Genomic DNA, 14,807 nt, shown 5'->3' on the forward strand with positions numbered 1-14,807 from the left:
GGATATTGTACAAAAATATTGCAATATATATCTATTCTCTAGGACAATACTAGTTCAACGGAACTCAGCTGTACCCTAAAATCATACTATTTTCGGTAATTTTTCCGGACCTCCTGGAGCGCAGGCCGCAGGCCGTTCTCCTCCTCACTAGGAAGGGGGCCTCAATGACGAGATTTGCCATGAATTGTGTCATTTTGTTGCGTGAGGATACGATTGCAGCATTTTGTTATTGGGGCCAAAAAGATGGGATTTGTGGCGCCTTTCTCCCCTGCACTAGCCACTCGATCACCCCTCCAAGATTTCAGATATGAACTCTAAAGGTAAAATACAATGTTCAGTGTTAGCCTCACATTCCACTGCAGCTATGTTACAAGTAAAGACTTACTGCTCATTTCACTTTAGACAGTTGAAATATCATGCAGGTCAAAAAGCTGATTCTGCGAATATTTGAATTGTGACATGACTAGCACTGCCCAGGGTATGAATACAAAGTCTACCAAGCTGTCAGTCATAATATGTCTTTTTAGCTAGAGAAACACTTCCCTCTGAAATTGTCACCTGCAGTAAAGAAGTAAAAAACAACAATGTAGATATACCATACTTAGGTATAAATACTCCAGTAATTTTAAGCTGTACTATATATTTACATATATATATACTATATATATCTATATCTATATCTACAGGCACACACGCAGGGGGGTTTCTGGGTCTCCAGAAACCCCTCCCCTCCGCTAAAAAAGTGCCCTACATAGCAGCACTGTACTATACAGCAGCCACGGCGCTGTCAAAGAAGCATCCTCGGCGGTGCTGTATTGTATACAGCAACGCCGCAGACGCTTCTTTGACAGCCCCGCGGCTGTATAGTACAGTGCTGCCGAAATGGAGCTCCATGCGCCCCGGATCTATATATATATATATGTGTGTGTGTGTGTGTGTGTGTGTGTGTGTGTGTGTGTGTGTGTGTGTGCTCCAGTGTTGGTACTGCTTCCGTTTACCATTAATTATTCACAAAAAAAACAACAGTACAAATTGTGATGTCTAGATGACAGGGTCTGAACATCTCTAAAACAGCAGGTCTTGTGGGGTGTTCCCGTTATGCAGTGTTTAGTACCCACTAAAAGTGGTGCAAGAAGGACAACCAGTGAGTGAGTGACAGAGTCATGGAAGCCCAATGCTCATTGATGCGCATGGGGAGCGAAGGCTAGCCCGTCTGGTCCAATCCCACAAAAGAGCTATTGTAGTACAAATTGCTGAAAAAGTTAATGCTGGCTATGACAGAAAGGTGTCAAAACACACACTGCATAGCAGCTTGTTGCGTATGGGGCTGCGTAGCCGTAGACCGGCCAGAATGCCCATGCTTATGCCTGTCTACCTACATTGGGAACATGAGCGCCAGAGCTGGATCATGGAGCAATGGAAGAATGTGGCCTGGTCTGATGATTCACATTTTCTTTTACATCATGAGATGGCCGGGTGCATGTGCATCAGTTGCCTGGTGAAGAGATGGCACCAGAATGCCCCTATGGGAAGAAGGCAAGCCGGTGGAGGCAGTGTGATGGTCTGGGCAATGTTCTGCTGGAAAACCTTGGGTCCTAGCATTCATGTGGATGTTACTTTGACACGTACTAGCTACCTAAACATTGTTGCAGACCATGTACACCTTTTCATGGCAAGGGTATTCCCTGATGGCAGTGGCAACTATGAGCAGGATAATGTGCCCTGCCAAACTGCAAAAATTGTTCAGGAATGGTTTGAGGAACACATGTCAAATAGTTCAAGGTGTTGACTTGGCCTCCAAATTCCCCAGATCTCAATCCGATTGAGCATGTGTGAGACGTGTTGGAAAAACAAGTCTGAGTCATGTAAGCCCCACTTCGCAACTTATAGGACTTGTGGAGTACATGCCTCGATGGGTCAGAGCTGTTTTGGTGGCACCAGGGGGACCTACACAATATTAAGCAGGTGGCTTTAATGCTGTGGCTGATCGATGTATATTGAATATATCCACAACTGTCCACGTGTGGTTCATAATAATTATCTTTTCATTGAAAATTTTTCCACATTGGAAATACAGTTTGTTAATATGATTATACACTCAAACATAAAAAAAATTATACATATAATGTGGTAACTTTTCACCTGGGCAAAACCATGTTGCATTGGTGGGGAAGGTAATTTAAAATGTGGAGATAGATTTATAGTTGGTTTATGGAATGTCTCAAATCAACTTAAATTTCAGTGTAGAAATAAAGCTATTAAGTATTTGTGTGCTACACGAAAAAACAACCAGTACTTATGTGCAAAATAATAAACTAATTTGCACCCCTTGCATTGTAACATGGTTTTGTTCAGAAGAAAACTCAATTTTTTGCCTTACTTTCCTTAATGAATCAGGCCCATTGTTTCCAATATATGTGACCAAATGGCACCCTCTTGTGGCTGTACTTACTTTCCAATAAAGAAATGCTTTGTTTTTCAGTAAAATCATCTTCACCATTACAACTTTTTTCTTTCTTTCTTATATCTCCGCAAATTTATACAAAATAAGAAAATAAAAAGGAAATCTAGTGCACGTTATCTAATCACTTAAAATTCCCATTTATTAAAATACTATCCACAATAAAAAAACATAAAGGGCCTGATTCATTAAGAAGAGTAAAGCAAAAAAAATGAGTAACTTTATACCTTGGCAAAGCAATGTTGCAATGCAAGAGGTGCAAATAAGTTTATTATTTTGCATATAAGGAAAATACTGGCTGTTTTTTCATGCAGAACACAAATACTTGATAGCTTTATTTTTACACTGACATTAAAGTTGATCTAGGATATACTCTACCCCAATTATAAATCTGTCCTCACATTTTAAATTTACCTCCCCTCCAATGCAACATAGTTTTGCCAGGTAAAAAGTTACTAATTTTTTTTTGCTTTACTTTCCTTAATGAATCAAGCCCAAAATGTTAGTATATCATCAGATACTATAACCTGAGACCTCTGAGGCCAGTCTCCCACCAGACAGATTGAATGGCATACTGCATTTAAAATAGAGATGTTCACTGACTCCTGTGTTTTGGTTTCGGATAGAGATTAAGTTCGTGTTTTTGATTTTGGATTTGGATCTGTATTTTTTTTATAAAAATTGCTAAAATATGCTAAAATCACATAATTTTGCTCTTTTATTTGTTCCTACATTATTATTAACCTCAATAACATTAATTTCCAGTCATTTCCAGTCAATTTTGACCACCTCACAGGTCACAATATTATTTTCATACACTTTCGGACAAAGACTGCAGCAACCTGGCTAGTTGATAAGCGACAGAGCAACGACACAAACACACAGCATTTCATAGTACATCTAGGAAACATTGCCACACAGCAATAGCAGAAAAGAAAAGTTGTGCAAGGTGGAATTGTCCTTGGGCCCTCCCATCCACATTATGTAAGATATTGAAAAGGACATGTACAGTTTAACAAACCAAGCACTCCAGCGGCAAGAAGTGCTTGGTTTGTTTGGGCCCCCCACAAAACAAGGTAACAATGGACTTAAGGTAGCTAAGGTAACAGTCCTGTCAATGAACTCTACAGTGGCAAGATGTTGTTGTCATCATCTTGAGCCTCATCCTCATCCTCATCAGTGTGTACATCATCCTAAAACAACATTAATTCACCCCCGCAGGAAACCACCATTACAGAAGTGTCTGTAACATAAATGTCAAAAAAAAGCTAATGGGGACACAGGACCTCAATTAATTGTCTAAAACCAGCTGCATTAATTGTGGATTTTGGATGCAGATCTGATACTAGCATAGTCGTAATGGTGTCTGTGAACCACTTTGCAACTGGGTGACAACTTTCATACTTGCTTCCTCTTGCAAAGAATTGTTTAACAGTCAATTGTTGTAAACTACTAGAAGTCTTCTTCCTGGTCTACTTCTGGGTTGAAGATCCACCCCCAGCAGCAGCAGCAGCAGCAGCAGCAGCTCGACTAATGCTCAAGAATTCTTCAGAGTAATCCTGGATAGGGGAGAAGTCATGTAGCCATAGCAACTTGGATGCAGGACTAACTCCGATCACTAGCTAAGAGACCTGAGAAAACAAATGGGTGTGTCACCAGCCCCTGCAGACTAAGTTTTGAAGGTTAAAGACGAGGAGATTGTCATCACCCTGAGCACACGGCCGTTACAGTGAAACTGATAATGGGTCATGAAATCAGTTATGGTTCATTTGATCGCTCCACCCGCTCCTTGGATAACTGTGGTAATTCTACAGCTAATACATGGCGACGAGCGCTGACTCCCCCAGAATGCGTGCTTTTATCAGACTAAGACCAATCCAGGGTGCCAGACAATGCACTAAAAAGAGCCATTGAAATTCACAGCAAAATACAAGGTCATCACTGAGCTTCGAATCAGCCCCAATTCCCCAAAAAATATAATATAGTTAGGTACCTTTGACGAAAGGTGCAGATTACAAGCACTTTGTGCAATACTGATGAAACAGCAGCAAAGTAGAAGGTTTGAGTAATACAGATACACGTCTAATTAGATATCCATGCTTACATTACTTCTGCGAGCAACGTTGTTCTTTGTTAATAAAACTGTTGTCGTTATACAGTTCCAAAAAATTTAAAATAATCCTCCACCATTTGGATGTTGATAGTTGATAGTAGGATCAGGTGGAGTTACCTCAGAGGTGTCACTAATTTTGGTCAAATCTTTTACAGTAGATAAGACCAGATGTCAAAATGTTGTGCTGAGTCATCTGCATCATCGGGGGCCTCCTCTGTATTATTCTTCTTATGCGCAGTGCATCTCTCGTGTACAAGCTCTTATAAATCCGGGATCTCATCCGGTGGATCGTGTTTTAACTTAAGTGCGGTGTCAACTGCATCTATATAATGCTTTAAATCTCTGTTCAATGCAGCGTATTCCAACATGACAGATTCCATGCTGCCCACATGTTCCATGTCACAGTCTGTCTGAAGCGGATCTAATGCCACTCTCGTTGTAATATTCATTCCTGTGTCTACATAAGTTTGGCAGTTCTTCAGGGATGAGAGGGAGGTATCCAGAGAGGAGAAGGAGATTAAAGATGCAGCACGAGCAGACATGGTTTAATAATGTAGAGTTCATTGACAGCACTGTTAGGCTTAAGGCAGCTAAGCTATTGGTAGCTTGTTTTGTGGAGGTCCAAACAAACCAAGCACTTCAGCCACAAAAGTAGCACTGCTTGTTGCTGGAGTGCTTGTTTTGTTAAACCGTACATGTCCTTTTCAATATCTTACATAAGGGTGGATGGGAGGGCCCAAGGACAATTGCATCTTGCACCACTTTACTTTTCCGCCACTTCTGTGTGGCAATGTTTCCTAGATGTGTTTTGAACTGCTGTGTGTTTTTGTCGTTGTTCTGTCGCTTAGCATTCAGCCAGGTCGCTGCAGTCTTTGTCCGAAAGTATATGAAAATAATATTGTGACCTGTGAGGTGTTCAAAATGACTGCAAATGACTTGAAATTAGTTTTATTGAGGTTAATAATAATGTAGGGACAAAAAAAAGAGAAAAATTATGCGATTTTAGCATATATTAGCAATTTTTCTAAAAAATCCAGATCCAAAACCAAAACCAAAACACAGGAGGACGGTTTTGCCAAAACCAAAACACGAAGTTAATCCAGATCCAAAAGCAAAACCAGAACACGGGGGTCAGTGAACATCTCTAATAAATAGCAGGATAATTCAGTCAAACATACTATATAATAACTAAATAGCAATAATACATGTGCAAATTTATTTTCAATGTTTTATTTACCCCTTCAAGAATGTAAAAATGCATTCCTGAAAGCTACTGATGAAACACAGAACTGGTGGTAGATTGCAAAGCCAGTGACGTAACAGTGATTCCCTTCTGTTCTGTCACTGTCCTTTGGACCAGTTTTGTAATTAGTGGATTATGCTGATTAAAGTGCTACTTGAATAAAAACAAGCAGGGGATTTTCGTCTGTTGGTAAGAGGGGGATGCTGGGTCTTAGCTGGATAGCTTTTATTAGAAGGTCACTCTGGGGCTAGAAAGAGATTACAGCAATATCATCAGGTACTTGTGGAGAATGGAACAGGACAGGACTTGTTATGTGCTATTCACATTACTGTTGTTATAATATCTGCATCACAAATCACACAAAACACTCACATGCAAACTGGGAATCACAATAATCATACTTCCCAAATATCATTTGGTAATTGCTATTTAGTAAAGCCATTTGTGTGATTACTCAACATAACATGTGGGCAATCTTTATTTATTTTCAAACATGTTTATTTTTAATACATTTTCATTATATGTCTAATGATTTCCCCTAACAGCATGTTTTAGTAATTTCATTAGAACAAAGTTATTCAGCATAGACCTCAGGTACACCGATATATTTAGGAAGATACTGAGATATATTTAGGAAGATGCTGGGATGTTGTTTTCTAGCTCTAATCCCTTTCCAGTTCCCTCAAAATTTCCTTGCGAGAACTGCACAATGTAAGGGCGGTGGACCCGGCTAGCAAAATAACATATGTTGAATTCCCAAAAGTAATTTACACTCCTGGACACATTTTGGGGCGTTTCACCACAGAGAAAAAGGCATACTGAATGCAAACCTCCTGAAAGTAAAATAGAAAAATATCCGGACAGAATAGCCATGATTCCTGATTTGTCCAAGCCATGACAATGATCTACCCAAACACAAGCCATTTAGCAGAAACCAAACTTACATCCCAATAAGCCTTGCCCTTTCTGGGGGCTGCTGTCTTTCCAAAATATAGGGCTATAGGGTTGATATTGTGGCACATATTAACAGTAAAGTTACATTTTGTAAAATATTATTGCTGAACACCCTGGAAAGGTCAGTTTCATAGGTGGAGTTAATTTAGTATAGTTTGCAATACACCTCAGAATCCTCCATCTCACCCACTCTTACTTTAACTCCACTTTTCTGATTGCCAGAGCTCCTTAAACTGACCCAATGTGTCAACCATTTGTTTGACCCTTTCCATTTAGATTGTCATGAGCAGGGCCCTCTTCCCTCCCGTTTCTCCTCTTTTCATTAACTATAACTTCTGCTCACCAGTTATATTTTGTACCTCCTCTTTGGACTCTCTGCCTCTGACTCAACTCCTCCATTCTTGTTGCACCTCGATCGGTGACTCTGATCCTGCTGGTCACGCCCACGCTCATGGGCACGTTTCAGCTTGCACTGGATATATCCCTTGCACCCCATTGCAAATTTAAGATATTATTAGTTGTGCTGAGATCTGTATTGTTATGTTTACTGTTTGTCCTATAATACCATGTACTGTTTTGCTGTTTGCCCACTGTACGGCTTTGTGGACCATTTGTGGCGTCCAATAAATAAAGATTAATAATAATAATAATACCAGTATTGGGACAGAACATTACAATTGGAAAAAACATTGTATTTCTCTGTGAAAAACATCCTCAGCCGCATTGCAGAAAGAGCTATGATAACTCTTTTGTGGGTTTACATTTATGTAATTAAAAGATAATCTTGGTAAGATCTATATTGGCTTAACAAATACATTGGATTTAATTAAAATGTACAATGATGTTAACAGCAAAGATAACGTTATATATATATTGGCATTAAAGTGTTTTAATGTCTAAACTATACAATCTACAATCAAATTGTTAACTTTTGTTTGTAACCTAATGGAGAGTTGAGCCAATATTAAGTTTAATTGCTGATCTTTATTACAGGACCTCTGGAAACTTTTCATCCAATTCCAGCATAAAGTCTAGTACTGCATATTTGTTATGGAATATTTTTGGGGAAAAAAGATTATAGTGTGCTATTGTTTTTCCCTGCTTTGGACTCTACCTTGTGTCATAAAGGAGTATTTAGTGACAAATGTAAGACTATAGAGCATACAGCTGTACATTCTGCTGCATCATTTTTAAAATTGTGAAAAAATGAAAAAGCTCCATTTTTTAAATACTTAATTTTGCATTAGCAAAAATACATTTTATTATGTTTTTAAATGCTACTTTTCAAAATACAAGAAAACTTAAGGCCCCTTATGGTAAGGAGTGGTAGCATCATTTGATGCACGAAACAAATCCCATTAATAAGTAAAAAAGAGAAAAAAACCACCGCACTAGGTCATCACACTCCCAATTTATACTGTAATAATATGAAATAATAAGTTGGCATGGTGGGCAGATTTAGATATTGCGCACTTGCTGCCTCTTACACCTGGAGAGGCGTTGTTAGACAGATATGCCTCTTTACATATATATATTTGGTCCATACCTAAGGGTTGGTGTAAAGAAATATGTTGATGGGGTTGGGTGCGGGTCGACGATTCCCAGAACTCTGACACAGACAAGACCTACAAAAAAAAACGATGTCAGCAAGAAACGACAGCAATATTGAGAGACTTACCTGAAAAACGGCTGTAGAGATATCCGATGGCATCAGAAGCCTGACAGGACCTCCCTCCGACTGGCCAGGTCTTCGGCAGTAGTGTGTGACGTCAGTGCGACCTTCATACATTTAAATTTAAAGCGGCAATGTCGGGACCTCGCAGGTAAACTGTTTAAACAGGGGTCCCGACATTTAAATGTACGAAGGTCGAACTGACGTCACACACTACTGCCCGGAGTCCTAGACAGTCGGAAGGAGGTCGTGTCAGGCTTCTGATGCCATCGGATATCTCTACAGTCGTTTTTCAGGTAAGTCTCTCAATATTGCTGTCGTTTTTTGCTGACATCGTTTTTTTATTGTAGATCTTGTCTGTGTCGGAGTTCTCGTAATCGTTGAAGCGATTACCACCGTGTTGATGATGGACGGTAACAGCATCAGCATGTATCTTAACTGTTTTAAACAAAAATAAAACAAATTTCTTTAAAAAAACAGCATAGTCCCTATCCCCTTTAAATCAGTAAACAGAACCAGTGCCTGGGCTGGTAACTGCTAACGCAGGGAGACAACAAGCAATAACTGACTTGTAGTAATTGAGTAAGGAAGGGACTAATACATGTCCTTTTACTCTGGAGGCCCGCTAGAATGCTCATGTGCAGCTTTGCTCCATTTGAGCTTTCAGTTCCACTGTGGAAGAGCAGAGCTGGTGCAAGAAATAGATATTCATTGGGGCCCTCCAACGAAATTTTGCTATAGGTCCTGGTAATTCTAGGTTATGCCCCTGCACTGTCAAAATGTGAACCAGTCCCAGCCTGGTCACATTATTGTGGCTCGCATATGAGCATTAGTCTTACAGGATTTTTTTTTATTGTATTTCAATATGTATCACTTCAGGAAAGAAGAAAAAAGATTCCTTATGGATTTAAGCATAAGGGGCTGGGGGGTTATCTTTGTTGAAATACTTTTAATTACAATATCTGTGGCTTTTTTTTATTAGATGCTCTTCTGGAATTCAATATCCCATGGGTGAAGGATTCAAGGGTTTTTGAAGACCTCTAGTTACAGCATGCTACGGCAGCCATAGGAATGCTGGTGCTTGCCATTCCAGTGCCAGCATGCCCAAGTAATCCAAGGCTGAAAGGGTATGCTGGGACTTGTAGTTCCACAATAGAATTGAATCTATTTTTTACTTTTCACTATTACCATGGCACCCACCAGCCACTGGGGGAGGCCAGACAGAGCCCCACAGTGGGGATTGGGGCACTTTTTTTTTTGTGGGCACAATTCCACTAGTTCACATTATGACAGAGGGACCCCACACTGGGGTGCTCCCTGTTTGAGTGTAATGACCTGAGCCTGGTAAAGCCTGGAGGAGGTTACCATGTTTGCATGCTCTTTGTAAATTGCAAATTATAACTCCTTTAAACATTTCAACTAGAGCTATCATATTGTGATTATTTAACAATTTCCCTCCAGGACAAAAATGACTCACCTACTACTTTTTGCAACATGTTTTCTGGCACAAATTATGATACATTTAACAAGCTTATATTGAGACTTGCCTAATTTGTATATTTTACTCTCAGTAAAATTGTGAGAATATTCAAACGTACAATTAGTGCACAAAAGCATGGAAACACTTAGGGAAAAAAAGAACACCAATCATATTGAAAACTAGGGCTTCCAAGGAAATGTGGATAATATGTTAATTAAGCAAATATCATCCCAGTGTGGTCAGGGTCTTGTAGGCTGGTGATTTTTGGGCGGGACACTTGGCAGAAGCTTCAGTTACCAAGACATCTCAACTCAATATTGTTGCACAAGCAACAGTGTCAAAGGTGATGTCAGCCTGGAACTCACTAGAAAACAAACAAAAGCAAAATGCAACAATGGCAGGTTATAGCATTGGGTGGTAGCCAAGCCCAAGACTCTAAGAAGACCTAGCAATTTACCATTCAAATTCAGTGTTGTTGCTTTTTCCCCGATAAATGATAATGTGAGTTTGCAGACAAGTAACTGCAGATCAACTGACTGCACAGTTCAACAAGTGTCCAATTTCAGCCAGTTTAATAAAAATGGTCTGACAAGTACTCGACAGAGCAGGATGTCCTAGTCTGGCTACGGTGCATAAACCACTCATCACACCTGGCAATGCATGTCTTTGAGTTCAGTGGTGCAAAGAGCACAGGCAATGAACTACCGAGCAGTGGAGAAATGTTATGGTCATATGAATCATCCTTCACCTTGTTTTTGACAAACAAACAATTGTATATTTGGCATAAAACTAAAGAATGTGACAGCCCTGAGTGCTTGTTTCCATCGGTGAAGGTTCTGGTGCTTTTGTATTGTTGTGGGGCACATTTTCATGGTATGGGGTTGGTACAGTCTTTCAAGGTCTATGATAACCACTTTTTTAAATGGCACTGAGTTTTCATCTTCACACATGTTGCAGATGGTGTGACTTCTAGGATGACAATAGCCTCATCCACAGAACATGTGTGGTTGGCCAATAGCTTGATGAATGTAACACTAGAGTTACCCATATGTTATCCTAAGCAGTTTCCAGATTTGAACCCAATCTATAATTTATGGGATATCCTGGAAGGACACCCGAGCCAGCAATTCCACCATCTACCAGGTGTCGGTTAAGTGACATTCTAGAGGATCAATGCTGCTGCATCTCTCAAAATTTCAAACATTGGTAGGCTCAATGCCACAGCGCATACAGGTCATTCTGGACTTATCTGATGGCCCAACAACTTATTAAATCATTTTATATTGGTGTTTGCATATTTTTGTCCACTATCTTTATGTACTTCTGCAAAATGGTGCTTTATATAAACTTATTTTTAAATGTGTTGAATCTTATTATAATGCCAGTAGGCATACATATACTGGTCTTAGGTACTGTACCTTCTGAATTATGCAAATGTCATGTGTCTGAGCTTGAGTCATAATGTTTAACATTTTCAGTGAATAGTCTGGTATTTATCCCCCCAAATCCCCCCAATGTCTAGTAAGAAGCCAAAAGTTATGTGTCTTCAATGTGACTGTGACTGGATCACTTATAAATAACTTATGGTATAAATTTATTTTAAAGAAATGGCGCAGGGCGCTTATTTATATAATTGCCAATGCACTTATTTTTGATATTGTGCATATTTTGATCTAGGAAATCATTATTTCTGAAACCAGGGTAGAACATTTGTTTTTTCTGTTTTAACCTTGCTAAAGGAAATGCCTTATTTCTGATGTATATATCTGATACAATGAGCCTTAGTTTAGAAAGTCTTTTGTGTATCGTGATGTCGGGAAATTACTTGTTTGGGGATTGTACCTTTCTTTTGAAATGTGTATTCTGCAACTGTTTGAAGAATGGACTCATGCTAAATTCATGTTAATTAGAGCTTTTGACTTGCTAATAGACTTCCTGGCTCTGAAATAAGATGCAGGAAATCACAGCAAGGTTTTTAAGATATCACAGATAAGTGTAAATATTGTTAGCTTTGCAATGCATGTAAATCCATATTTGTGTAAACATATGACATCCGGATTTTAAAAATAGCTCAGACTTCAAGGGGGCTGGCTTACCCTTTGAGGCTGTGTCCAAACTGTATAAAAAGCACTGGCTTGTATTGAAAAATTGTTCTTCTGATATCATCTGACCTGATCACTGGTACCTTTAACCAGTGTAAGAGCAAATAAACATCACTTGCTTCAAAGACCTGCTTGAAAATATCTTCCATGCTGAAAATCCTGTGACCTACAGATTAAACCCAAAATCTAATCCGTTCCCGGCTGTTTCTGAGGTTTGGACCCAGCTTTTCCGGTACCACCTCTCTGCCAGCTATCCTGCAGCTCTGGTCAGTGTGATAGGCCAGGGGGGATCCATCCACAGCAACCCTGACCCATAGTAAGAGGTCAGGAGTACCAGCCCAGGTAGACCAGTAACGGGGTACACTCGCAGCGTCAGTTACCCAGAAGAAACATAGTACTGGATGCTGGTAAGGAGTCCAGTGGTGGCAGCATTTGTAAGTCCCTCCTACTTGCGGCAATAGGGCACATTTGGGATAATGAAAGGGAACGGTGGCAAAGTAAGCCCAGCCGGTTCCCAGCAACAGCAGACAGGGTGACATAGGTGGTCCATCCTGTCACAGTGACATACTGTAGTACATGATTAATCAGAACACAGAAACATTTTTGTCTTGCCTATATTTTAATAGGCATGTCTGCAGTCTCAAATCACATGTGTCACAAAACATATATCCCAATCTTGTCCACACTGGTTTGATGTTAAGCAAGTTTATTTTTTAGGCTGGTGCCAATTTTATAACATGACAATGTTCTTGGCTTTTTTTGCTCCCACATAAACTGTTTTTGATGATACTTTAAGGTTTTAACTGGAACAGCTAGTCTTCATGCTCTACATAAATGAGTACACTAAGGAATAAGTATATCTACCAAGTATTACACAGATAACTAGATTAACTGAGAAATCACAGACACACATAAATCATTCCTCTACTGAGTCTGCACTGATTGCTATAAAAATATATGGATTCTCCTGGTGTCAGTGTTGTGTGTACTTTAACACATACCATTATTGATCAATTAATCTAGTCATCCTACTAACTTAAAGCCAGTGCTGATATTCCAACTAACTTTTAACAGCAGTTGCTGATGGAAATACCTTGTTAATAACATTGTCTATGCATTTATGAAATACACCTTACATTATATGGACTACAGCTAGTTGTTGTTCTGTGAACATGGGAGGCTGGCAGGACCTAATGCACAAACACTTTTATTCTAACAGCTCCGCTGTACTGCAGAGTAAAAGAAGCAATAAAATCTTTTATTTTACCCATCCCAAAACATACCTGATAAACTCCAGCCATGAATGTAACTGTGGCTCCTACTGTAATTGCATAGCAGCTTCTATCACACATCATTCTTACAGTCTGGTTGACATAAAGTGTTTCGTTGACGGCTAAAGACTGGCTTCCTTGGTTTTCCAGTCTGTCGTACCCTTTGGCTTGCAGTTCCCGATCCACAATTTCACCCACCATCAAACATAGTACCCCAAATATTCCAACGTGAATATGTTTAGAGGTTCCCATTAAAAAATAAATAATGCAGGCAAAAAATGAAGTATAAAGGCCATAAATGGGTTCCTGACCAGCCAAAAGTGAATAAGCAATTGACTGTGGAACCAAAAGAATGCCCACTATAAGGCCAGACATGGCATCACCCAGCAGATATTCTTTCAGTTTGTAGTCAGGTAGCCAGTGCAGCACAGGCAGGAAACTGAAGAGCATGTCTTTAGCTTTATTTGCAGAACAGCTACATGTTTTCTTTAATTTTTCTGTTACTTTGGTTTGTAACGAGATACTTTTCTTCTCCTTTTCTTCCAGAAGCATGGTCCCTGGAGGCAGGGGGCACCTATGAGTAGCTTTGATATTGCCATTATCATTGCTTTTCATCCTGATTTATTTGGTTTAACTAATAAAAAGAAAATACTGATTAGTATAGTACAAATAAAACATATTTATATACAAGGCTTATTTTTGTGTTATTTGTCCATACTTGCTCAGTAAGACAGATGGGTATATTGCTTCTGCACATATACTTTTATTTAGCGGCATATCTGTATACACTCTATAGTGAAAGCCGCCGCATAGCTTGCTCAGCTGAGGGAAAAGGAAGCATTGTTCCAACTCTGTGCCAATTATAATGGGAATACTTGCATTATAGTACAAATATTAACTTTTTATGTTTTCTTAAAGGACTCATGGCTCAGACTTTGGCAGAATATCAGAGAAATCCTAGGTTATTGGAGGAAATTGAGCAGGGGCCGATTGGCCATATTCCTCACCAGGAGTTTCCTGGTAGGCCGTCATCCACCGCGGGGGGGTGGAGGGCTCGATGATCAAAAGCATTGGTGGTCAGTGGTTAGCAACACACAGCCAATCGCCAGGCTGCCTGTTGCTGTGCAGCAGACAGGAAGCAGGACGTCTTCATTTCCTATCTGCTGATCTGAGGAGAGGAGCCACGCTGGCACAACTACAGGTAAGTGAAGGGGGGAACTGCCCTGCATATCTATAGGGAGGGGGGGAACTGCCCTGCATATCTATAGGGAGGGGGGGAACTGCCCTGCATATCTATAGGGAGGGGGGGGAACTGCCCTGCATATCTATAGGGAGGGGGGAACTGCCCTGCATATCTATAGGGAGGGGGGGGAACTGCCCTGCATATCTATAGGAAGGGGGGGGAACTGCCCTGCATATCTATAGGAAGGAGGGGGGAACTACCCTGCATATCTATAGGAAGGAGGGGGGAACTACCCTGCATATCTATAGGGAGGGGGGCAACTACCCTG

The 14,807-nt window shown here is 40.0% G+C and overlaps 1 protein-coding gene across 2 annotated transcripts in view; it reads right to left on the bottom strand.

Moving 5' to 3' along the window:
• Window positions 1-14,807, bottom strand: part of SLC26A2 (solute carrier family 26 member 2) — a 56,708-nt gene that overhangs the window by 12,090 nt on the left and 29,811 nt on the right. For both annotated transcript variants that reach the window (XM_075209601.1, XM_075209602.1), the window contains exon 2: window positions 13,309-13,930. In XM_075209601.1, coding sequence (XP_075065702.1) covers window positions 13,309-13,911 — 603 coding nt within the window. In that variant the 5' untranslated portion in view covers window positions 13,912-13,930. The remainder of the gene's footprint in view (window positions 1-13,308; window positions 13,931-14,807) is intronic.

Source organism: Mixophyes fleayi, chromosome 4, assembly GCF_038048845.1.
Source record: "Mixophyes fleayi isolate aMixFle1 chromosome 4, aMixFle1.hap1, whole genome shotgun sequence".
In the NCBI taxonomy this organism is placed as follows: domain Eukaryota; kingdom Metazoa; phylum Chordata; class Amphibia; order Anura; family Limnodynastidae; genus Mixophyes; species Mixophyes fleayi.